The 27,174-nt window shown below is 39.9% G+C and overlaps 1 protein-coding gene across 2 annotated transcripts in view; it reads left to right on the top strand.

Moving 5' to 3' along the window:
- Positions 1-27,174, top strand: part of LRBA (LPS responsive beige-like anchor protein) — a 641,245-nt gene that overhangs the window by 450,355 nt on the left and 163,716 nt on the right. For both annotated transcript variants that reach the window (XM_075860361.1, XM_075860360.1), the window contains exons 44-46: positions 5,919-6,059; positions 9,132-9,251; positions 12,896-13,048. In XM_075860361.1, coding sequence (XP_075716476.1) covers positions 5,919-6,059; positions 9,132-9,251; positions 12,896-13,048 — 414 coding nt within the window. The remainder of the gene's footprint in view (positions 1-5,918; positions 6,060-9,131; positions 9,252-12,895; positions 13,049-27,174) is intronic.

A 27,174-nucleotide genomic window follows, 5' to 3' on the forward strand; every position in this document is an offset into this window, starting at 1 on the left:
AAAAAAACAGCAATGTTTGCATTGTGATTGTTTTTATTTCTACGGTGTTTACCTGGCGGATTACGTAATGCGATATTTCACTAGTTCAGAGTTTTTACGGACCCAGTGATGCCAATTATGTTTATTTTATTGCTTACATAATTTTGGGTGAAAATGGAAAGGGGTGGTTTGAACTTTTGTAATATATTTGAACTTAGATGTGTTCGATATTATGGTAATCCTGAGCGTAGAGACACACACAGGACCCGCTATCAGTCGAGCCCTCAGTCCAGCATGTAGTAATGGGATTGTGACTTTTTTTTTTTTTTCTTTCCATGGGCATTAGATGTAGCGAGATTATACTTTCTCCAAAGAATTAGGTTTTTAGGCCAAGAAAATAATACAACTGCTTTCCCTGTGCACTTAAAGAGGCTCTGTCACCAGATTTTCAAATCCCTATCTCATATTGCAGCAGATCGGCGCTGCAATGTAGATAACAGTAACATGTTTTGTTTTTTTTTAAAACGAGCATTTTTGGCCAAGTTATGACCATTTTTATATTTATGCAAATGAGCCTTTCTTATTGCACAGACACACAGCGTGTTCTCGCGAGATCACGCTGTGACGTCACTCACTTCCTCCCACAGGAACTTCATCGCGTCGGATGAGCGAGGACACGCTGTGTGTGTAACGAAGAGAAGTGGATGATGCTGATTCGTCAGCATCATACACTTCTATTCACAACGCCCAGCTAGTAAAACAAGTAAAAACGCCCAGATGTACACACACAATACATGCCCAGTTGGACATAACTTTAAACACGCCCAGTTGTACATAAGAAAGGCTCATTTGCATAAATATAAAAATGGTCATAACTTGGCCAAAAATGCTCGTTTGATAGGGGTTTGAAAATCTGGTGACAGAGCCTCTTTAAAGTCCATAATTTCAGCATCTTCTGATGGTCCATAGCATGACAAAATCATGTATTCACGGAATAGTCTCATGATCTGTTCAGGTCCATTGGAACCACCAGCAATCCGCTGTAATCTGTGGGGGAAGCGAATTGTTCAATTCCCTGCAGCGCCACCGCAGGGGAATTTGAGCATTACACATTTCTCATTAAAATCAATGCTTTGCAGTTCTTTTATTGTCAAATGTGCTAAAAAAAAAAAAAAAAAAGTACATTAGTAAAGAGGTATAATGAGCAGGCTTGATCAATGACAGGCTGACAAGCTTCCTGTATCATGTACTAGTTACCTGGAAACATTCCCCAAGAGAAACTGCAATTAAGATACCGCTTCACTACACATTTCAACCACTTAGTGCGAGGAAATAAACAGTTAATTGATATTCTTTAATATGTTATTATCAATTAATTGTATCCCAGACCACCAGTTCACTGATTTTTGCCTCTCTAATTAAACAAAAAAAAGTTTAATTAAGCAGTCTAAAATATTTATGGTGTGGCTTGCTTCCACATACGGTACTGGAGCTCAGTAAACTGCTTTTACGGTGTATTAAAACATAGCGGAATGGCCTCATCTTTTATAGCAGTTGTCAGGAAAATATAGGCCAGCACTGTAAAATGTATTAGCCCAATACATTGTCTCCATTTTATTATGAGGAAGCTATGATGTACGGCTCTGTCACAGCAGATCTATTGTTCGAGGGTTTGCACTATTTTCTCTGCCTGGCCATTAATTTATAGCAGTAAACAATATGTAACCCTCCAACGGCAGCAAAGCAGAATCTTTTAATGAGGTGGATGTTATTACTACAATAAATCAGCGCATTCATGTTATGTATAATTCAAAGTGTGTATTCCCACTGTAAGTTCTCTGAGTAAGCTGATAGTGTGTCATTGTCAGAGCCCGGCTATACCTTTTTTACTGTATAGTTATTCTTTTATTCTTCTATCTAGAGGCCGGATTTTTGCGTTTTTTTTGTTTTTCTTTATTCAATTGTAAATGAGAGTTGAAGAATGTCCGAGCCGGCATGAAAAGCGGAACTATAACAATTACATCAGGAATCAATAGTGCAGGTTCTGTGCCAGCATCGATCTGTGCATGCTGCTGTTTTCACAGGAGGCAACAAAATCAGTCCTAATTGGTTTTAGTGGTATCTCCAAGAAGCGTAATTCTATAACCATTGATTAGAGGTGGGTGCGCAGTTCAAGAGCTCCGAGGCACATAGTCATTTGTTAAAATGCTGTGGGGAGAATTGCATTTTAGTATTTATTCTATTTCCTATTAACTCCCTGCTGTGCGGACTGATGGTTGCAACATGTATCCTATAACTAACCTTAGCCAACATATCACATTGGCCAGTATTGGGTTACTACATGAAATGTTCAGATTTATAAACGCTACAGAAACTAGTTTGTGGACTACATTAGTGCTTTACAAAAATATCGAATAGACTATATTTATATTAGTCCCTTACATAAATATCGAATGGACTATATTAGTGATTTTACATAAATATCGAATGGACTATATTAGTGCTTTTACATAAATATCGAATTTAAGATCTAATCCAGTCAGGATGTTATTGAGAAGTAAACATAAACACCCCCACTCCGAACACCTTCAATGTTGTATCATTAAAAAACAAGAACAACTAAACTTACCATGTAATTCACAAGCCGGACCCGGCTATAATCGTCTTCTCCCTGGCAGACCAAACCAATGTTAGTGACCATGATGAATCTCCAAAGGACCCGGAAGATCTGGCGTGGTCACCTACAAACCACATCTTTTGTTACTTCGCATCAGTCTGAACCAATTTGTATAATAGACATTCTAATGAATAGTCGCAAAGGGAGGGTTTTGTAAAGATTCCATTTATATAGTGGCAATGGTTATTTAATATTTTTTTTTATGTGAGTGTCTAAGAAATTATAATTAAGCACTGACCTACCTGCCCAGATCTTTGCCCGAGGGCATGTGGCTTTTGTTTCAATGACTCTCTGGAACCACCTTTTATGGAGAACCACCAGCCCTAGACCCAAGGCTTTCCTCCCTATTGTGGCTCCCTTTGTCTTCCCCCAACCTCATTGTTGGCTTTGCTTTTCTGGATAATTGTTAAAAACAGGTTTACAAAAATAAAAAACAATATTTTTTCATTTTTGGCAACTATAAATTGACTTCTATCTTGATCATCAGAGAATGTTAACACTGTAAGACTCCTATACAGCCATAGCACAATATTTGCTGCCTTTGAATATACCCGTAGACTAAGCTCACACTAGATTTTTTTTCTCTTTCTCTTGTTTCTAGTTTTGAAACCTATTTAAGAGCAAAAAACACCTAAAGGAAAGGATTATTTCTGTCGTAATTAAACTGATAACAAATGCAAGTCATTTGCATTAAATATTTCTGCTATGGCTTGGAGTTTGTATTTGAGACTGTATTGGCATAATTCTTAGATTTATATAGGCCATGCAATATTAATCTCAATGTTTTATTAGAGATTATGAGCTGCAGTAGAACACATGAATTATCATTTAATTTGGTTCAGAAATTCTTCTATTGATTCATAGGTTTTTTTTTTTGTTTTTTTTTTAAAAAAAAGGCTGTACACTACTGATGTAATAAAAACAATATTATTTGTTATATTAAGGCTATGTTCACATCTGCGTTGGGGTCCCGTTCTGACGTTCCGTCTGAGGTTTCTATCAGAACGGGACCTTGAGCAGACACAAACTGACACCGATGGAAACCAGAGGTTTCCGTCTCAATCATCATTGATTTTAATGGTGACGTAGCCGGTGCCCGTGTTTTTTTTGCACCGGATCCGTAGTTTTGCCGGAAGCAATAGCAATTGCATCCAGCAAAACGACTGATCCGGTGCACAAGAGACAAACTGGAACCAGGGACACCGGCTCCGTCACCATTGAAATCATTGGTGATGGAGACGGAAACCTCTGGTTTCCGTCGGTGTCAGTTTGTGTCTGCTCATGGTCCCGTTTCCGAAAAACCCCAAAACTTAACCCCAGAAGCAAATGATTCTCTCCACTGTCAGCGTCTGATAGGTTTGCCCTATGCTTAACCACATCGGCTCTTATTAATATTTTGACTGGGGCCTATTATTGTGTATCCTATCTATCGATCTATCTATCGATCTATCTTGCTATCTCATATCTTACTCCTATCTGTCTCTGTCTGTCTATCTGTCTATCTCATAACTGTCCGTCTGTCTATCTCATATTTACAGTGATTTCCCCAGCCCACCTCTTGTTGCTGTCTGAGGTACTAGGGAATTAGACTAAGGGTGTGTTTACACGGCAGCGTCCAATATGCCTGAAATTACGGAGCTGTTTTAAGGCGAAAACAGCTCCTGAATTTCAGACGTAATTGCTCGTACTCGCGTTTTTCGCGGCGTCAATTATGGACGTAATTGGAGCTGTTTTTCAATGGAGTCAATGAAAAACGGCTCCAATTACGTCTCAAGAAGTGACATGCACTTCTTTGGCGCGGGCGTCTTTTGACGCGCCGTCTTTTGACAGCGGCGCGTAAAAAAAAAGCCCATGTGCACAGAACATCGTAACCCCAGGTTTGGAGCCGTATTTTTGGACGTAATTCAAGGCGTAAAACGCCCGAATTACGTCCGTAAATAGGGCGTGTGAACATACCCGAATAGTACTTAATATATTTGATAGAAGGAATAACGAATAATAAACATATTGCTGCTCCCTGTTCAGACTGTGCTGTTTGCATGTACTTGCACTGACTGCTTCATGTGATCCTTTCTGGCAGCACTGACGGGAACACTGTTGTAACCATATATATTGTATTTACTTGAAAAGCAAGATAATAGCTCTACAGAGCTGAAGGATATGTCCCAAAGTATACTTATAACTTGTCAATTAGACATGCCATTATAGTAAGATTGGGAAAATCTTGCAGCTGGAACTTTCGCTGACCCTTAGAATTAAAATGTCACAGCCTGGCCATTAGTGCAGAGGTGGCTTCACATGCAGAAATTGATGTAACTTTCAGCATTATATGCAAAGTCTGCAAATCCACGTTATCAAAAATGTATATTACGGGATAGCAAATTGGGGACTTCATTTTTTTCAAAGCATTTCCCTGGAGAGCAGTGCTTCTTCTATGTCAGTTCTTCTTCTATGTCAGTTCTTCTTCTATGTCAGTTCTTCTTCTATGTCAGTTCTTCTTCTATGTCAGTTCTTCTTCTATGTCAGTTCTTCTTCTATGTCAGTTCTTCTTCTATGTCAGTAGTTCTTCTTCTATGTCCGTCGTTCTTCTATGTCCGTTCTTCTTCTATGTCCGTTCTTCTTCTATGTCCGTTCTTCTTCTATGTCCGTTCTTCTTCTATGTCCGTTCTTCTTCTATGTCAGTGCTTCTTCTATGTCGGTGCTGCAGGTGAAGGCCGTTAGATCAGCCCTTTAGTGCAATGACTGTCTGGAAGCTGCAACATAGGTCTCCGCCTCCTGGACTCCTAGAACTGTGAATATGACTTGGAGGTTGGAGTGAAAGTTATGGGAGTTTCTGTTCTGATTTGGCTGTGTTTGGCAACGAGGGCAGTTTTTCTCTGAAACGGTTTTACTGTATGAATACCACTTAAACTTCTTTTTTTTTTATTGTTCAGGTTACATATACAGTACCAACACATACTTGTACTTAAAGCACTATTTCCCATGCCGTATCGTGAACTTCTCATGGGATTCATTATATTTAGCTTTTTGTACTGTAGCTTTGCGTTATACTGTCCCTTTCTAATGTTCAGTTGTTCTTCTGATGTCTCTAGGGAGCCACCTCAGTGTTCTTGTCACTCCTTTGTCACTATGTATGTAATTGCAAGAAGCTCAGGGTGCCGTTTTAAAGCCATGTTAAGGCCATTAATCAATCTAGTATTGTTTCTGCCTAAAAAAATTTTTATTTTTTTGAATAAAAACAAGATCTCTTTATATCTTTCAGCCTGTTGGAGCTCTGAATCCCAAGCGAGCAGCCTTCTTTGCTGAGCGCTATGAGTCCTGGGAGGATGAACAAGTTCCAAAATTTCACTATGGCACACACTACTCTACTGCAAGCTTTGTACTCAGCTGGCTTTTAAGAATGGTAAGTATTTTTGTGGGATCATTTTCAAAGACCACTATGATTCGTTTGTTATAGGGCTTTACTCAAATATGTCCTGTATTGAACCACGTCATGCTCGAGGTGGTTTTAAAAAGATGAAGGCAGAATTTTAAGTTTGGAATATGGTACATGTTCTCCAATGTAATTATTGTGTTGATACTTGGAGAATTGGACCCCGAAGGCAAATGAGAAGCCATATGTAACTATGTGGAAATAGCTGATACGGCAATCAGTGGGTTACTGTGGCTCTGGTTCCTGGAATCCCCAGCGATCAGCTGTCATTGATGGGGGAAGTTTTTTCTGACTATACATTTTCCCTATATAAAGGTCTATCGTGGAATTTTACTTTTTGTACACCGGTTTTGATGCATTTACACCGTCCATTCCACTTTTCCAAAATGTGGGAAGGACTTCGCTAAAGCGGAACGCGCTGCCGCAGCCCAAGAAATTAACTTTTATTTGTGCCAGAAGCTGACATAAATTATAGTAGAAATCTATGCCAGTTTGTAGCTGGTGTAGATTTCCCTCTCAGATGCACGAACAGCCAGAGACAACGTACACCTCTTAATGAATTGGACACATCTTAGGGTAAGTTCACACAGCATATATTCGGGCTAAAAAATATGAGGCTGATTTCAAGAGAAAACAGCCTCTGAAGCCAGGTGTTTTTGCAGCTATTTTAAAAACGTTTTTCATTTTTGCAAGTGTATTTTAAAGCGTGTTTTAGAAGCATATTTTGAGTCATTTTTTTTTATTTATTTTTTTTAAGTGTTAATAGAAAATTCGATCGTAAAACGTTTCAAGAAGTTATATGTCAATGTTAATCGGTTTGCAGGTGTATTTCATAAATTTTGATATTTTTATAAATCTAGAGTTGGGTGCCCTCTCTACAGGCCTTTCTGGTTTTTCTTTTTCTAATACAAACTTCCTGTACTGTACTCAGATTATTGTGATGAGACAATCCCCTGTCTTCTTTTTTTTTTTTCTTTAGTATTTCAAGTGTATTTTGAAGCGTAATACAAGCGTTTTGCGCTCTGAAAGACGCCTGAAAATAAGCCGTGTGAAAATGCACTTACTCCAGCTATCTTTATGTTCAGACTGGTGTATATCCCCCAATGTCTTAATGAGACAGACCCGTTTGATTATGTCCATTAAGTTGATTTTTTTTTATTTATTTTTTTAAATTATTACTTCGTCTGCAAATGGTGCAGTTGTTTTTGTTTTTTAAAAAAAATAAATCAAAGATCCAATCCTATTTGTTCTCTAAGTTTTTCTTTTCTTTTGAGAACTGTACCTGTTATTTTATGGCGGCATTGTTCTTCCAACACCTCATCTCAGGGTCTTTGTTCCAGTATATTTGCATTGCTCTGTAGCCAGTGTAATTTATCTGTTGCTAATAATGCTAAGCAACCATATTAAGGCTCCTCCGTAATGCGTTGGTGTTTGCTGGATTAATCAGGAATTGTGTTTATTGATAGCATGTTGGTTTACAATAATGTATGTTTCTGCTAAACCTAAGAGGTAATTCATCTAGAAGAAAGTAATTTCTTTGGGAGAGCATTAGCAGCGTCCCATTAATTAAAGCTTGTTAGACGGGTACAAGCCGACATAAATCCTTGATCTAATTTACGGGGCCTTGCTAATTTTAGGCAATTATCTACTAATATGGGCTTAAGTGTTCTTTAACTAAGAAGAGGCTTTTAAATCTTTAAAGCATTTTTTATTGTATGAAGGAAAATAAAAGGATGTTGTTGTTTTTTTTAAACCAATCTAAAGTATCCGAGCAAATGAACTTATATTTGTGAGGGATATGAATAGATTTTACACACACGGTCGGTTCAGTTTGTAAGACCTTTGCTAGTCTGTTTTTATGTGCAGCTTGCCACCTCAATATTTTATAAGTATGTATTTTTAACATTGGGACTTCATAAAAGAAAAGATATCAGTGATACGCAGTCCACGCAGCAATATTGTCTATTACTAAGGGTATGTTCACACAGCCTATTTTCGGCCATATTTCGGGCCGTAAACTCCCGAAAAGCAGCCGAAAAATTGGAAACGGAACTCTTCCAAACATCTGCCCATTGATTTCAATAGGAAAAACGGCGTTCTGTTCTGACGGGCTGTTTTTTTTACGCGGCCGTTTAGAAAAACGGCCGCGAAGAACTGCAGGTCACATCTTGGGCCGTTTTTGGAGCCGTTTTTCATAGACTCTATTAAAAACCGCTCCAAAAACGGCTGTAAAAAACGCTGCGAAAATCGCCCTCAAAGTATACAATTGTAAAACAAGATATTAAGATATATCGCGGGAAATATACCAAAACTGTTGCATAGGAAAAGTGAAAAGTGTAGTAGTTTCCCATGGCAACCAAACAGGTTGCTGCTTTCATTTTCCAAAAGGCCTCTGAAAAATAAGAGGTGGATATGCCATAAATGTCTGATAGATGTGGGTCCCAGCCTTGGGACCAACACCTATATCAAGAGCGGGGGTACCCTACCCTGTTTTGCCTGGCACGGCCCCCTCTCTGCTAGTTCTCAGCTATCGGCACTTTGAGGCAACCACACCAGGCTAAATGGGGGTTGGATGACACCCCTTCTCGATATGAGTGCGGGACCCAGAACTGTAAGTATCATCTATCAGACATTTATAGCATATCCAGTGGTTATGCCATAAATGTCTACGTTGGGAATACCCCTTTAAGATTAAACACACATTTTAATATATTAAAGGGGGAAAGACCCCTTGGTGAGTGTGGAGTAGGTAGAGTGTTAATGGCACTTGTACTCGTATAGGTGACACACCTATAAACAATTTATTGGGCATTAGCAGGATACAGAACTTTCTACTGTATCATTGTAGAAAAGGATGTTCATGTTAAGACCCCAAACAGATTAGAAAGCTGAACCCCTCGGCTGCATAATGAATCCACTAAATTATTGAGATTTTAAAATTGTTTTGCTATTGTGTATATTTTGTGCATTTTTTTTAAGTTGATCACTCTTATATTTTCAAACCAATTTTAGTAACATTGTAAATCATTTTACTTTTTCTAGGAGCCCTTTACAACCTTTTTCTTAAATTTCCAAGGTGGGAAATTTGACCATGCTGACAGAGCTTTTTCTTCCATATCAAGGGCGTGGCGTAATTCACAACGTGACACTTCAGACATCAAGGTATAATGGTTTCAATGTTTTACACCCACTAAATGTATGACTAGGTAAAAAAAAAAAAATTACAGACTATGTGTTGTCACATCCAAATTAGTGGATAGACTATAATGTTTTCTACAGGGGGACAAAATATGCTCTACTTTGCCTGCAAATAGTTGACTTGTGCTGTAAAAAGAACATCTGCCTCTTTAATGTTGTATATTCATATCAATATGTGGCACAGCAAAAGGTTGTTGCAAAGGATACATTAACAACCTAGTCCCTATACCTCGGGTCCACGGGGTCCTGCAGTGTTCCAATAACATAGCAAAGTGATATAATCACACTAGACATAGGTTTTGCAATAGTACGCATAGGCATGGTGCCATCATAGTTTGGCATGGGAGACACTACTATTAACAGCCCAACTTTCATGTGTGGTAGTTTTTGCAATCTATTGAAATCCTCAATAAAAATATAACTTCTACAGGGTTTGAAGAAACCTTTAAAAACAAGGACATGCTTATCTATTAAAAGTGCAATACAATGTTTAATAACGTCTAAGTTTTTACTCACATTGCCATCAGAGCCTCAGTCTGCAGCCCTGGCGAATTTGATGGCAACTCGTGCGAGCGCTGCTCCCCCTTCATTCCCTTTTTCTGCTCAATGCTGGGAAAACCGCAGCTACAAGCATGTAGGCTTTTCACAGTATGGAGCAGCCGGAGCGCTGACGGGGAAGCAGCGCTCGCATGAGCACTTCGGCTCCTTCAAACCTCTGATTAGCGGTGGTGCCGAGAGTTGAATTCCCTCTATCCCTGCTACCCGCGTGATTTTCATGAGCGTCGCACAGACCTATGTTAGTCAATGGGGCCGTTCAGACTGTCAGTGATTTTCACGCAGCGTATGTCCGCTGTGTAAAACTCGCGACATGTCCTATATTTCCCCCGTTTTTCGCGCATCACGCACCCATTGAAGTCAATGGGTGCGTTAAAACCGCACACGGACGCACTTCCGTGTGCCGCTCGTGATGCGTGCTACAGTAGTCAAAACTATGAATGAAAACACAAAAGCACCACGTGCTTTTCTGTTTACAAACATAAAAACAGTGTCATAATGATGGCGGCTGTGCGAAAATCACGCATCATACGCTGCTGACACACGGAGCTTTTATGGACATTTTGTACGCGCAAAACGCCGCGTTTTTTCGAGCGCAAAATGCATATGCTTGTGTGAATCCGGCCTTAGTATCAGCTTACTTTCCATAAACAAGGTTATCCCATGAATTATTTTCATACTAAAAGTCCAGAAATGCTTTAATGCCAGTTTTAAAGTAATTTGCAGTGTTTCTAGCATAAAAAAAATATACTCATAACTCTTCACAGGATCGTTTGGTTTTATTTAACAGCATGTACATGGAGTGTTAATGTAAACCTTCTCCAAATGATTAGAGTGATAATAACTTAATCCCTATCGGATGAAAGCCTGGTTTACCATTGACAACACCACTGAGATCAGGTCTCACCACTGAGATGATCTTCAAAAAACCCTACTGTGCCCAAAAGGGTTCAGTGTGAGCCCTAAGGCCCTGTTCACAGAGTTTTTTTTGCAGGCAGAAAAATCTGCCTCAAAATTGACCTACCTGCAAATTCTCGCGTTTAGCCAAAATCAGAATTAGATCCAGGAGAGCATACCTATAAAGCCTTACTTTTGGTTTTGTAAAAAAAAAAAAACACATACAACATCTGCAGCAAATCTGCACTGTGGGAACCCAGCCTTAGTGCCATGGACAAAAAAAACTCTGCGAAAAACGCTTTCTCTGCCACCCATTCATTTCAATGGGAGGTCAGAGGCGAAACCGTGGCAAGAAAGAGCATGCCGCTTATTTTTACCACGAGTGGCTAAAAACCGGAGCAGGGAAAAAACACCTCCGCCTACCATTAAAATCAATGGGAGGCAGTTTATGCATCAAAATCAGCTTAAAAACTGTCTGAACTGGGCCTAACGCAGCAGTCGGTTTTGTTAGGATGTGGATTTTAGAGGTAGTGATCTATATTACTTTTTCATGTATAATAGGTTACAGATCAGAGATTCATCTAGAGTTATCCAGGTTGACTGCACAATTTATATTCAAATTCTAAGTCTTATTCTTAATATGTAGCGTGTGCACCTGAAATGTGAATATTGCTGCGTTTCTTATGATTAAATTACATTTCAGCCTAAGGCTGGATTCGCACGCACGCACGCACACACACACACACACACACACACACACACACACACACACACACACACACACACACACACACACACACACACTATTTAGGTCAGGTTTTTATGGCTTTTAAAGTGCCTATTCTCAGTCTGATAGATATTTGCTGGTATTCAATAGAATATGGTGTTCTCTATCCAGAATGCCAGTTTTTTGGCACAAGCAAGCTTCTCGGGGGGTATTTTTCACCCAATAGGCCTCCATTTTAACATAAAACGTAACTTCAGCTGTTTGTGTGACTTGTGCTGCAGTTTTTGTTGACTTTTTTGGTGTTTTTTTATTTTTATTTTTATTTTCTAGTATGTATTGTACAGATAGAAAGGGTAGATCAATACAATCACATGTAGCAATAAAGCCCTCATAAACAGATTCTAGGCATTAGCGAACGTACATAGACAAATATCTACCCCCCTTCCCATGAGCACCGGAGCCTTACACAAAATGTCTCCATGACACTTGAGTGCCATTATGAAATTCTGTTGAACTCCAACGATTTGTACTCAAATTCTCTCGCCAAGATGTCTCCTTCCTCTTTAGACGTAACACTTCTTATAAAACCCTTCTACCTAAGGAAAAATAGGTTAGATTTCTAGCATTCCCACAATCAAGATATCTTTTCTCGATTTTGACCAAGCCTTTTAGATCTTTCGCAGCGTCCGATTATCCAATACCTTAAATAAGTTGTTTTTTTTAGCATCCGGCAATACCATGTGGACAATGTCCATAATCTTAATCCCTTCCCTCCGACACTTCATAATGGAAAAAGTATAGCCAAACATGCAAATTATTCAGATCCCATTTGATTTAGGAGATCTACTTTTATTCCAGTAAAGAGCGATCTTGTCACAGCTCCAAAAGCAGTAAGACACATTTGCTATGTTCTCTGCACTTGAGACACTATTGTTTCTAATCACAAATATATATTTCTACTGGTAAATTATAGCCCACATAAGTATAGTTATGTATCAAAAATGAGACTTGCAGATAACCTTTCAGCGTTCTTCTCTCAACCTATTTTAATATCCTCTCAATATTATAACCAGTTTCCCCATACTCCGAGTCCTAATATCTATTAGGATCCTGTACCCCCAAGATATAGTCAGCCTCTCGATTTTAGTTTATCGAAATCTTTAAACACACCAAGAAGTTTGAAGGAGCTCTAAGGCTGGGGTTACACGCACAGATTTCTGGCCAATCATGCAGTAGAAATATAAAGGTAAAAAAGTTTACTCACAAATATTTAAAAGGGAGTATTGTATATGGATAACATATTAAGGTAATCTAGACCTACTTGATCAGTTTTGTGTAATTATGCTTTTTTTTTTTTTTTGCTTCTCATTCGATGGGTTTAACTGATTTTAGAAACGTTGCCGTGACCTTTTTTGCATTGTTCCTGCAGGAGCTCATTCCTGAATTCTACTTCCTGCCGGAGATGTTTGTCAACGTGAATGAGTACAATCTTGGTGTGATGGATGATGGTGCAGTAGTATCCGATGTGGAACTTCCACCGTGGGCCAAAACACCAGAACAGTTTGTTCGCATAAACAGATTGGTAAGAACTTTAACCCCTTCCCTCTTTGGCCGCTTTTGACCTTCCTGACAGAGCCTCATTTTTCAAATCTGACATGTTTCACTTTATGTGGTAATAACTCCGGGATGCTTTTACCTATCCAAGTGATTCTGAGATTGTTTTCTCGTGACACATTGGACTTTATGTTACTGGCAAAATTTGCCCGATACATTCAGTATTTAATTGTGAAAAACACCAAAATTCAGCGAAAAATTGCAAAAATTTGCATTTTTCTCAATTTAAATGTATCTGCTTGTAAGACAGGCAGTTATATCACACAAAAATGTTGCTAACTAACATCCCCCATATGTCTACTTTAGATTGGCATCGTTTTTTGAACATCATTTTATTTTTCAAGGACGTTACAAGGCTTAGAACTTTAGCAGCAATTTCTCACATTTTCAAGAAAATTTCAAAATGCTATTTTTACAGGGGCCAGTTCAGTTGTGAAGTGGGTTTGAGGTCCTTAGATATTAGAAACCCCCAATAAATCACCCCATTTTAAAAAATGCACCCCTCAAAGTATTCAAAACAGCATTTAGAAAGTTTCTTAACCCTTTAGACATTGCGCAGGAATTAAGGCAACGTAGAGGTGAAATTTACAAAGTTCATTATTTTTTTCCAGAAATTCATTTTGAATCCATTTTTTTTGTACCACAGAATGTTTTACCCAAGAAATGCAACTCAATATTTATTGCCCAGGTTCTGCAGTTTTAGGAAATATCCCACATGTGGCTCTAGTGTGCTACTGGACTGAAGCACCGGCCTCAGAAGCAAAGGAGCACCTGGTGGATTTTGGGTCTCCTTTTTATTAGAATATATTTTAGGCACCATGTCAGCTTTGAACAGGTCTTGTGGAACTAAAACAGTGGAAACCCCCCAAAAGTGACCCCATTTGGGAAACTACACCCCTCGAGGAATTTATATAGGGGTGTAGCAAGCATTTTGACCGGCCAGTTTTTTTGCAAAAATGTTTGGAACTAGGCCATGAAAATGAAAATCTAAATTTTTTCAAATAAAATGTAGGTTTAGCTAATTTTTTTTCATTTCCAAAAGAACTAAAGTAGAAAAAGCACCACAACATTTGTAGAGCAATTTCTCCCGAGTAAAACAATACCCCACATGTCGTAATAAACGGTTATTTGGACACACGGCAGGGCTTAGAATGGAAAGAGCGCCATTTGGCTCTTGGAGCTCAAATTTAGCAGGAATGGTTTGCGGAGGCCATGTCACATTTGCAAAGCCCCTGAGGGGACAAAACAGTGGAAACCCCCCACAAGTGACCCCATTTTGGAAACTATACCCCTCGAGGAATTTATCTAGGGGTGTAGCAAGCATTTTGACCGGCCAGTTTTTTTGCAAACATTTTTGGAACTAGGCCATGAAAATGAAAATCTAAATTTTTTCAAATAAAATGTAGGTTTAGCTAATTTTTTTTCATTTCCACAAGGACTAAAGGAGAAAAAGCACCATAAAATTTGTAAAGAAATTTCTCCCGAGTAAAACAATACCCCACATGTAGTAATAAAAGGCTGTTTGGACACACGGCGAGGCTGAGAAGGGAAAGAGCGCCATTTGGCTTTTGGAACTCAAATTTAGCAGGAATTGTTTGCGGAGGCCATGTCGCATTTACAAAGCCCCTGAGGGGACAAAACAGTGGAAACCCCCAACAAGTGACCCCATTTTGGAAACTACACCCCATGAGGAAATTATCTAGGAGTATAGTGAGCAGTTTGACCCCACAGGTGTTTTACAGAACTTATTGGAAGTGGGCCGTAAAAATGAAAATCTACATTTTTTGAAATAAAATGTAGGTTTAGGTTTTTTTTTTCATTTCCACAAGGACTGAAGGAGAAAAAGCATCATAAAATTAGTAAAGCAACTTCTCCCGAGTAAAACAATGCCCCACATGTGGTCATAAACGGCTGTTTGGACACACGGTAGGGCTCAGAATGGAACTAGCACCATTTGGATTTTGGATAGTGTCTGGGCGCCATGTCACATTTGCTGAGCCCCTGTAGTACTAGTACAGTGGAAACACCCCAAAATTGACTCCATTTGGGAAACTGCACCCCCTGAGGAATCATCTAGGGGTATAGTGAAAATTTTGATCCCAAAGGTTTTTTGCTGAATTAAGCCATGAAAATGAAAAATAATTTTTTTTTCCAACAAGATGTCGTTTTAGATCAACATTTTTCATTTTTACAAGGAATAGAGAAGAAAAAGCACCCCAACATTTGTAAAGTAATTTCTCCCGAGTACGGTAACACCCCATATGTGGTTATAATAAGCTGTTTACATATATGGGAGCATTCAGAAGAAAAGGAGCGGTATTTATCTTTCGGAGCGTAGATTTTGCTGGAATGGTTTGCAGACAGCATGTTGCATTTGCAAAACCCCTGATGTACCAAACAAAAGTGACCCCGTTTTAGAAACTACACCCCTAAAGGCATTTATCAAGGGATGTAGTGAGAATTTAGACTCCACAGGTGTTTTTCAGAAATGAATACGCAGTGGATGGTGCAAAGTGAAAATTGCAATTTTTCCACTGATCTGCCCATTCACCACACAAGATGTTGTGCCCCTAGAGAATGTTTCCCCATAAATTGTTAAGCGGGTTCTCCCGGGCATGGTAATGCCTTACTTGTGGCCATAAATTGCTGTTTGGGCACACTGTAGGGCTAAGAAGGAATAGACCGCCATTTTGAGCATGGATTTTGCTTGGTAGTTTTGTTTGAGTTTTGCTGGTATTCAGTTTATAATGTGGTGGCATATGTAATCTGTGCGGGTACATCAGGGCATAATAAGAGGGTATAATAATGGGGGAAATAATACAATTATCCATAGATGTGTGTTACGCTGTGAAGCGATCCGTTATGCGCAGGCCGGTGTCACACTGATAAACGGTTTTCTTTCTTCTCCCCCTTTTGTAACGCTCTGCACCTTTTGGGGACTTTTTCTCCTTCGTAGTTTGGGAAATATTGCTGGGAAAGTTTTGCGCTGGTATAATACGGGCGCCCTCGCTTCCAGCGGATGTGCGATGTCCCTTCCCTTTCCTAGTTCCTAAATACTAGGGCCCTGAAACTGAAGGAATGTTCCCCTCCGGCCTGCGCATTGAGATGTTTTTTCATCACCGCATTACTAGTGCCGTAACTTTTTTGTTTTTCAGTTGATTGGGCGGTGTGCGGGCTCGTTTTTTGCGAGACGGGCTGTAGATTTTATTGGTACCATTTTGGAACACATACGACTTTTTGATCACTTTTTATTTCATTTTTTGGTAAAGGAAATTACCAAAAACAAGCAATTCTGGAATCGTTTTTTGTTTTTTTTTATCGGCATCCACAGTGCGCCCTAAATTACATGTTAGCTTTATTCTGCGGGTCGATACGATTACGGCGATACCAAATTTATATAGTTTTTTTTATGTATTGCGGCTTTTGCACAATAAAATCACTTTTTTTATAAAATCATTTGTTTTCTGTGTCGCCATATTCTAAGACACATAACGTTATTATTTTTGCGTGCACAAAGCGGTGTCAGGGATTATTTTTTGCGGGACGGATTGCCGTTTTTATTGGTACAATTTTGGAGTAAATGTGACTTTTTGATCACTTTTTATAGCATTTTTTGGAAGGAGATGTGACCTAAAAACAAAGATTCTGGCGTTGTTTTTCATGGTTTTTTTTTACGGCGTTTACCGTGCGGGATAAATTACATAATAGTTTTGTAGTTTGGGTCGTTACGGACGCGGCGATACCAATTATGTATAGTTTTTTTAATTTTTACGGTTTTTCCCATAATAAAAGACTTACTATGGGAAAAAAGTCAGTTTAGCTTTATTTTTATTTGAAATGTGTGTGTTTTAATTGTTTTACCACATTTTTATTAACTTTTTTTTACTTTTTTGACTTGTCCCACTAGGGGACATGAGGGCCTGATGCCCCGATCGCTACTCTAAGGGTATGTTCACACGGCCTATTTACGGACGTAAATCGGGCGTTTTTGTCCCGAATTACGCCCGAAAATAGCGCCTCAATAGCGCTGACAAACATCTGCCCATTGAAAGCAATGGGCAGACGTTTGTCTGTTCACACGAGGCGTATATTTACGCGCCGCTGTCAAATGACGGCGCGTAAATAGACGCCCGCGTAGAAGAAGTGACCTGTCACTTCTTTGGCCGTAATTGGAGCCGCTATTCATTGACTCCAATGAATAGCAGCGCTAATTACGGCCGTAATTGACGCGGCGTTCAAGCGCCTGCACATGCCGGTACGGCTGAAATTACGGGGATGTTTTCAGGCTGAAACATCCCCGTAATTTCAGCCGTTACGGACCCCCGCCGTGTGAACATACCCTAATACACTGCACTACATACGTAGTGCAGCGTATTAGCGCTGTCAGTTATTCACTGACAGCAAGCCTATGAGGACACGCCGAAGGCGGGTCCTCATCGGCTCCCGTACAAGGCAGACTCGGACGCCATTTTCTGGCGTCCGATTGCCACAGCAACCCAGCGATTGCATCACTGGGTTGCCGATCGGGTGAAAACCTATCAGATGCTGCGCTCTATTGAGCGCAGCATCTGAGGGGTTAATCTGCCGGATCGGAGAGTAGCTCCGGTCCTGGCAGTTACAGGAGGGTGCCAGCTGTATAATACAGCTGTCACCCCGCGGTGATGGTGCCGGCTCTGCTTCTGAGCCCGCACAATCACTGCGCCGTACATGTACGGCGCTTTGCGGGAAGCACCTCCCGACAGCGCCGTACATGTACGGCGCATGTCGGGAAGGGGTTAAAGATCTTCTATACTAGGACCTGTCAGTTTCCTGCAAACCTGCAAAAAAAAATAAAAAATTAAAGTGTAGCTAAACGTTCGACAAACTTCTGACATGTCAGAAGTTTTGATTGGTGGGGGTCCGAGTACGGACACCCCCACCAATCGCTAGAACGAAGCGCTCGTGTGAGTGCTCAGCTGCTTCGTTTCTGTTCGGCTTTTTCCGGAAAGCCGATGTATCTGAGTACGGGCTCATAGACTTTCTATGGAGTCCGTACACGATACATTTATTTCCGGAAAAAGCCGAGCAGACACGAAGCGGCTGAGCGCTCACACGAGCGCTTCAGCTGCTTCGTTCTAGCGATTGGTGGGGGTCTCAGTGCTCGGACCCCCACCGATCTAAACTTCTAACATGTCACTATGACATGTCAGGAGTTTGTCGAACGTTTAGCTACACTTTAAGGTCAACAAACCATTTCAAGTTGCAGGTATTTCAACACGTATTAAGCGAAGACCTGTGCATCACAGTGAATTCCATTACATAAATAGGTGTAAATCAGCTCATTTCACTGTGGCTGCAGCGTGATGGTCACGGGACGTTGCACCACTACTGCCTATGCTGCAGATAGGGTACCCAGTGAGATGTTTCTGTGTTAATGTTAGTCTAAGGACGGATCTTGAGGCCATGCTAATAATAATTATTGAATTCTCCTATGTGACTCTTGAGCTAATACACAATATCGGAGTGTGTTTTCTTTAAGTTAACCACTTCATGACCAAGATTTTTTTTTAACCCGGCTGTCCCTACAATCTTGTTTCCTTTTCTCTGCCTACTTGCTTTTTTAGACAGCTGTTTACTCTACAGAACAGTTGTAGAGTAATACGGTTACAGGAAAGTGTCCAGTTAAATGTAGACTGTCCCAATATTTACAGTGCTTTTGCGGTTTTCAAATATGAAGAGGAACATATGATCAGTTATTTTACGGCTGTGGCATTTATAGCCTGCTTCTCTTGGGAAGGCTCCCAATGTACACGCCAAATGTGCTCAAAGGGCTCCACTGCCTCCGTCTGGCAGTTGTACCTTTTAGTCCTGGCAGAGTCCAGTAAAAAAGTATAAACATCTTAACTTTTTTTTTTAACATGGTCGTCTATGGGTGACGGATGCCACTCTATGGCATCTGTCACAGGCATCCGTTAAAAGTATATACATCATGAGCTTTTAAATAGCTTTTCATGACGGATACGTTAAACGGATGCCTAATAGTGGTATCAGTCATTTATAGGCTATATTGGTATCCGGATATTTAACGGATATGTAATGGAAAGGGTCATGGGAGTGAACATAGCCTAACCAGTATTCTATAAAGACGGTGGTATTTAATATGCCTTAAAGGGAACCGGTCGGTATGTTTGGAGCCACTAAATCTCCAGCATGTCGTTTTGCAGCTGAGGTTTAGTGTTCCAATTCTGACCAGGTCAAAACCATCCGCTTAGGCAATAGTTATTAAAATAACTTAGTTTAATTGAGTCTGTTGGCATCAGGCGCATTCGCATTGCGCACATTTAAGCTGAGGTCAGTACACCTCGCTTTACTTTGCATGTGCAGTGTACAGTCCTCAACTTCATGTGCGCTATGAGCATGCACCCAATGCTGCTCCCCGACTGATCTTCGTAACGATTAAGTTATTTTACTAACTATTCCCTTAACGTCCGGTTTGGAACAGTAAGAACATGTTCACACTGCGTGTATTTGACGTGTTTTTCGGCACGTAAAATTCACCAAAAAAAACGTAGATTCACACAAGATTTAAGCTTCCCATTGACATCATTGTAAAAATGCGAGGTTAGTGCATACGATAGTTTTTTTTACACGCGCGTGTTTAAAAACAGTCACGTAAAAAAAAAAGTGTCAGGTCAATTCTTTGGCGCAGAAAACACGCCTAATTCCCATAGTCAATGGAAGTCCTAAAAAAGAACCGAAAGCGCACACAAAATGCGTCAAAAAACGTGTCAAATGTGTCAAACGCCTGTAGTTTAAAAAGCGCTTTACAAAAACAATAGCGTTTCCACGTCTTTTGAGTGCCATGTGAGCAAGGCCTTATTTAGATGCATAATAACATGCTGAATCCGTCAGGTCAGCAGCACTGACGGGTTTAGTGACAGCGGGTCCTGTGTGTTTCTGACACGCAGGATCGAGCTGTTCTCGATCACATCTAAGTTCATAACTTAAATGTGATCGATAACAGGTGGATCTCGCATGTCAGAGAACCCGTCAGTGCCGCTGACCTGACTGATTGAGGTCTTAGCGAATGATACAAAGCAGTAAAGAAGTTTTAATAAAATGTAATTACAAAGTTGCCCCATTCACACTAATACATATTTTTATTAAAAAAGCAACACCGTTTTCAAAGCTGTACATAGCCTTTAAGGAAGCTGTAAGATCATCCCTGACGGTGAATATCATGGTATCACTCATTTCGCACATCAATATCACAGTACTTTGAAAATACCATAGAATCCCTTTTCTATGAAAGGAGTGACGGACATATACGTTTACACTTGGCAGCAAATCTCCTCTTTCAGAGTATAATTAAAAAGCCTGCCACCGAAAAAGCGTGCCGTTTGCGTACAAACAATGTAATAGAAAAATAGCATTCAGTAGTAAAGCTGGCAAGAAGAAATGATGCAGAAGGAGAGCCTGCTGCCAAACAAATTGATTCATTCTAGACGGTTTAAAACCCAACATGCCTCTTAAAGAGATTTTGTGTCTGTGGTTATCCAAACCAAGATGACGTTTTCCTACGACTTTCCAGTTTATTCCTTCCAGCCCGCAGATTATATGCAATGATTACAGCTCCTGAAAAGCACACCGCTTTGATCTGTGACCTTTTTGTGGTGCTAATCGGGTTCCCAATATCATTATACCTCACTCATTAATCATATTTCCTGCAGCCGTCAGGCAGTCAGACAGACACAGTCCCGGTTTTCAGGCCTGTGTTGGCAGGTTTGTGTTTTTTTCAGATTATTATAGTGCTATACTTTTGGCTTCTAACAAATAGCACCAAGCTGTGTGCTACAATTAAAGTCAGATGGTCCTCAGGTTGAACAGGCAAATAATGTTGCAGCTGTCCGTCTTCCTGAAGCTAACCAGCACCAAGTACAGACAATACACAATGTAACTCATTACAGATTGTACAGTACGGCCTGTCTGTTTGGAGAGAATTCTCATAGATTTAGTTTGCTTTATTTTAATTACTGCACTATCTTGGTTATATCATGCTTAGAAGGGCATTTCTTGTACCTTTTTGGAAAAAGCGTTAGTATCCTATATTCGCTGTGTTCGTCTCAGGATTGTTATACCGTTCAGGTATACTGCAATCAATGAATCTAGGAACGAACCAAATAAAGGTTAAACTTTAGAAAATGCACCCATTTTTTAAAATATTGAATATAATATCACGCTTTTTTTGTATTGATGGATTTTTGTGTCTTCTGTCATTTTGGGAAATCTCTAACAAAGGTCTCCCGCACCTGTCTTCTAAGTCCCCACTGAATTGTATTACACGCATGCTCCGTCACCACTCAATACAATTCCTCCCACCAAAGACGTTCTGGCGGAGAGGGTCGGGACATTAGGGTCAAACCAATCGATCCCATGGATAGGTGATAAATGTTAAAGGGCTGTACCCCTTTAGGCCCCATGCACACAACCATAAAAAACATCCATTTTTGCGGACCACAATTGCGGTCCGCAAAAATATACCCATTCCCTTTGATTGAACGCGGACACCTTTCCGTAGCGCTACGGATGGGTGTCCGTGCCGTAGAAATGTTCCGATAATTATGGAACATGTCCGTTCTTTTGTATTTTGCGGCCCGTGCTCCCATACTTTGTATGGGAGCACGGCCCAAAATGCAGATGGCAGTGATTGTGGGTACGGTCGTGTGCATGGGGCCTTAAACAGTTATTTACTGGCTCCCTAAATCTTAAAGATCCAGGTCATAGCGGTATAACGGTAAGCAATGAGTGTGAGAGTCCAGGTTACAGTCCAGGCTCATTTCACATGACTTTTTGTTATATTTATGATGTACGGACAGCGAATACGCTAGAATATCTCCCAAAGTACATGGAAACGTGCAACTAGACTTTAATGTACTAAAATTGGCCAGGATACTTTGAAAACTGATACTGGACAGTTCAACTAAATACTGAAACCTTCTATTTTCTATGAGATGAACGTATGCCAGAAGTGTGTGCACGACTTTACTATCCAGTGACAGGTTCTTTTCTTACATTTATATCACAGTATTTGAAGCGCACAAAGCACTTGCAAAGGCTTTTTCCCCGCATTCTGGTTGCCTTTCTTGCACCCCGCACACTTGGTCTTCTGAGCCAGAATTGAAAATAGTGTTACTTGGCCCCAGTTTTTATGTTGCCTAGACTGCCACCATAAATTGGAGATATTGTTTCTAGGATAGAAATGTCTGACTACCAGTTAATTCTATATATGCGGTGTGAAACACTGATTTGTATGAAAAGCCTGTCAGCAGTGAAATACATGTCTAAATTTTCACCATTTTAGCATCCGATTTACAGCTTAGTGGTCTACGAATGGTACATATCAAATACATATTTAATCTATGGGAAAGTATGTTTCCCTGGAGATTCATATTGCATTGCAGTTTTTATGCCAAGGGTTAAATCAGCAATACATGTTTGACAGCCTCGTGATATGTTATAAGTACTATATAAATATGATATAGATTGGATGTTTTTTATCAGCTGTGTCTTAAAAACATGGTTACCTGAAAGGGTTTCACTGAAGGCTTTGTGTAACTAAAAGGGTTACGAGTGTCACTAGACATTAGACCACAATAAACTATTCATAGAGTTGCTGGGCTTTACAGCAGAAGTTGCCATAATGATGCCCCCTTCTCTGATATCACTCAGTGCTTTGCAGCTATTGGCTGAATCTGCACCACACAGACTTCCTGCTCTGCCCGCCTTCTGCATGTACTCTGCATATAATACTGTAAATACTTAAAGCTATAATCTCACTTCCAGGCAATTCCCCCTGACCAAATGCAGATTATGAAAATGTCACTTTAATCCAAGTTTAAAAAAGCTTGGTTAGTACCAAGTGATGGGTCCAAAACCATTGGGAGACCTCGATGGTTGTTCGTCTAACAAATTGTGTTTTTCTTAAATTTATTTCAGCAAAGTGGTGTAAGGGCCTATTCACATCAGCGTTGTCTTTCCGTTGAGGGGTTCCCCCGACGGAAACCTCCGAATTAGCTTTAAATCTGTTTATATCAATTTTATTAATAGAATTGGGCATTTATTTTATGAAGGGATAGTCTGTTGGAATACTTCAGATTACCTAAAACCTAGCTCGCTTTTTGCAGTTGTGTTGTCGTTTTTCATGCGTTTATTTCTTTATAATTTTGTAGCCCCCCCCCCCAAAAAAAAAAAAAGAGTACATCCAAAAGGAAGGAGAACAGGGACGTCAACTGTCTGTAAATTCATGGACAGTCTGTATAATCGGGGATGTTTTGGTTGGGGTCTGATTTTTGTAAAGCTTTAATTGTTGTTGTGTTACAGTTCATAGTAAATGCTGCTGATTAGTTCATATTAGTATCTGAGCTATAGACATTTCATTTTCTAATCATTCGTCTGTAATAATATTCTCAGTCCGTTATTTTTAGCTAAATTGTCCAGGAGATTTGCTACACTGGAGGAGAGTTATAATTGAAAGCTTTATATGTCTCCACTTTTTTATACCCAATAAATATTTTTGGCAAGCATTAACTTTTCAAGGCAGTGCCCATATTTATACATATCCATTCTTAGCAGCAAGTGTGGCTGCGAGGGTTTGCTACTGTTTGACTCTGTCTTTTTTCAGGCACTTAAATGGACATTAGCATAAATTGTTTGAAAAGTTAATCTAATAGTTCACCTGATATATCAATTTTGTAATTTACTAATTGTAATCTCCCTTCCTGTAATCTGCTGTCCACCCCCTGTTTTCAAGCAACATCCGTCTCTAGTTACTGAGTAAAAGAGACGGACTGCAGAAAGTAGGGAGTGTCTCTTCACAGCCTGCCAATTAGTGTATGGAGAGGTGAGGGGGGGGGAGCAGGAGAGACACTGGCTATAGAAGTCTATTGAGAGGGTAGAGGGAGAAGGAGGAGGGAGCAGAGTGAGAGGTACAGGTGCACACAGACATGCAGTAGCTGCTGGTAAGAGGTGTATGTCAACCCAGTGCTGGATTCACAGCTACACTGCTTTTTACTGCTGTATAATCTCCTCCATGCTGCTGCAGCATATCTATAGCTAGATAGGAGAGCAGGATTCTCCTCATATCTATCTCTGTGTGCAGTGTATGGAAGACATGATAGCATATAGGCTCCTCCCACAAGCTCCGAGACAGCTGAATATGGATGATAGAACCTGCAGAGGTTAAAACTGCTAAAAACAAAATGCAAAATACAATTTGTATAATGGCCAGAAATAGTGTTATTCCTCATGTAAAAACACCGACAAAGGCCATACTTGCAAATGGACACAGCCAGGCCAGAAATGCTGGCCAAAATGATTACCAATACCCCAGGTATTTTTCATTATTATGTATATTCGCTTCTCTTGGACACAGCCGGGTCTTTGATGCTGGGAGAGCATGGTGTGTTGTTGTTTGGCATAGCAAGCAGGGTAGCCCGCTCTATGAATTATCAAGGCGTCACAAATAGGCTTCTACCTGGCTATACACGTTGTGCCTCATGACGTACACACTATCCCTCCATGTTTCACTCACTTGCACCCCATTATCCATTTATTTCTATTGAGGCACTTCATTTATTACTGCCCCCTATATTTCACTTATAGTATTACACTTGCACACACACTATTCATTTATTATTTCTTACTACACATCCCATGCACCACACACCACTCCCCTCAAGACTAGTGGGAGTGGCTATTATTATTTAAAGCACCTGCTCGCCCTTTCATCAGCATTTCTGGCCTGGCTGTGTCCATTTGCAAGTATGGCCTTTGTCGGTGTTTTTGTATATGTCCCTGTGTTTTTATCGGTTCTGTTATTCCTCATGTACACACATGACCGCTTATTCTGAGAAGTTATCTAGAAAATTAGGTTTGTGTTTCTAGTTGGAAGGAAATTAGGTTGGTTTACTACATTCTGGAAGTTCCTTCATTAGTAGAATTAGAACGCATTCTTTAATAACCTCATGATACTATTTTTACACTTGACTAGAATACGATTTATCAACTTCCCAAAGGTCTCTATTTACTAAAAAGCATAATCTGAACTCAACAAAATTGTAATATAGCATTAAAAGTGCTCTAGAGTTATGTTGTACATTAACATTTTATTGCAAATTGCCTTCTGTTTCGAGGTGACAAATACCCTGGTATTGAGCGATTTATGGACTGCGATGCTGTTTTAAAGGGATATAAATTATTAAAAGAAACAATCATTCTGAGATAGTTTTAATTTTCTTTAACCAGCATATGTTACTAATTAAAATCATGACAACTGCAGTATAATTTTCGTTATATTTCCTGAAACGCAAACGCATGTAGAGGTCTTACTTACAGAAGTAGAATCGGTTCGTCTTTTTAACTGGGCAGTAAAATCTGTAAGTTTTCATTTGAAGGTGTAAGAGTGATATTCATAAAATGTGTTTACCTTTGGACACCAATTAAAGGGGTACTCCAGCCTCTAGCATTTTTCACCTATCCACTGGATAGGTGAAAAATGCTAGATAGGTGGTGGATTAGACTGCTGGGACCCCCCTGATAGCCAGAAAAGGAGGCCTTGGTCCTTCATCCCCCCCCAGCCGCAAGACGGCGGTTAAAAGGAGCGAAGGCTAGGTATGATCCGTGTACAAAGTATGGTGGATAGGTGAAAGTAGTGCAGGCTGGAATACCCCTCTAATGGGTATAGATAGAATGGATCTTCATTAAAAAGAATAATCTGCTAATAAATTGCATTACTTAACTTGTACTGATCCTGGTTTGCAGCCTGCATTGTAGCTCAAGGCTTTTAATCTGGCCATATACATTAAATGTATGTCGGCCGAACACGCTGATTTTGCCGGGAACGGCTGACCATCTAATGTGTATGGTGGCTTCCCAACTATTTATGGCCAGTTTTACAATTGTACATATGCAGTAGATCCTGCTGACTTTATGTCTGCATAGCGTTTACAGTCCGCATTTGCATGCTGGGAAGTGTAGTTGTTAGACCAGGCACTGTACGATTTTCTAATATTGGAAAAATAATTACTGCTTTATAGGAGTTAAACAAAGCTCCTATGTTTGTAAGGGCTTGTTCTGATGAGCGATATTCACGTCCAAGAGTATAACTGACAGCACATCGACTGGACACTCACCCTTTAGTCCATTGGCTCATTCAAATGTCCTATTTTTTCCATACATAGAAAATCACAGGATGCACTAGTTTGGTCTAATACTCGCGTTAGACTCGCACATTTAAGTCAATGGGTCAGTGAAAAAATTGGACCACATTGATGTTATCCGAATGCGATCCAATTTTCACTCATGGATTTCTAGGAGATGCTGGAAAATTGATGATCGCTGATGCTACACTCACATTAAAAACTCACACGAAACGTACTTTAACACAACACTGATTCAATTTTTTATAGAAAATTGACAGTTTTTTTCCTTAAGAAACACTGACTAGTTTTACAACACTTGTATGAATGCAGCCTAATATGTATGTTGACAAGCTTGTTGACTGTTTCCAATACCAAAATTGTAAATATATAGTTCTGGTCTATAATAAAGACTACAACTCAAGAACAGTACTGCAATTTATTTACAAAATTGCTTTTATATATAAATTGTAAAATTTCATTTAAAAGTGGCTAACTGCAGCCAACTTATGACGTTTGCCATCAGGAAAAGCTGGAGATGTTAGTTAAATTGTTTTTCTGTAAGAATGACATTACAGCATAATAAGACAAATGCTGGTGGGACAGAGCCTTAGCTGTATATGTAGTTGGGTTCATTGTGTTTGTCATAGGCTGATACGATTATGCAGCAGTGGTTTATAAAAACATGTTGGTCAGGGTTTATACTCCTATATAGTATATTTCCCATTGATCTTTTGGAGCCACTAACTCCTTGGCAGCATGCAATGTTTACGGAGCTAGAAGCCTGCTATTGAGGCACAGTGATGACATGGCCCATGTAAACACCCACGGGAGGACAGTCTCCAGCATCGCCTTCCATAATGGAAACGCCAGGCGAAGCAACTGGACGCGCTGACAGCTCGGATGCCAAAAGATCCTC

The sequence above is a fragment of the Rhinoderma darwinii genome, chromosome 1, assembly GCF_050947455.1.
Source record: "Rhinoderma darwinii isolate aRhiDar2 chromosome 1, aRhiDar2.hap1, whole genome shotgun sequence".
In the NCBI taxonomy this organism is placed as follows: Eukaryota; Metazoa; Chordata; class Amphibia; order Anura; family Rhinodermatidae; genus Rhinoderma; species Rhinoderma darwinii.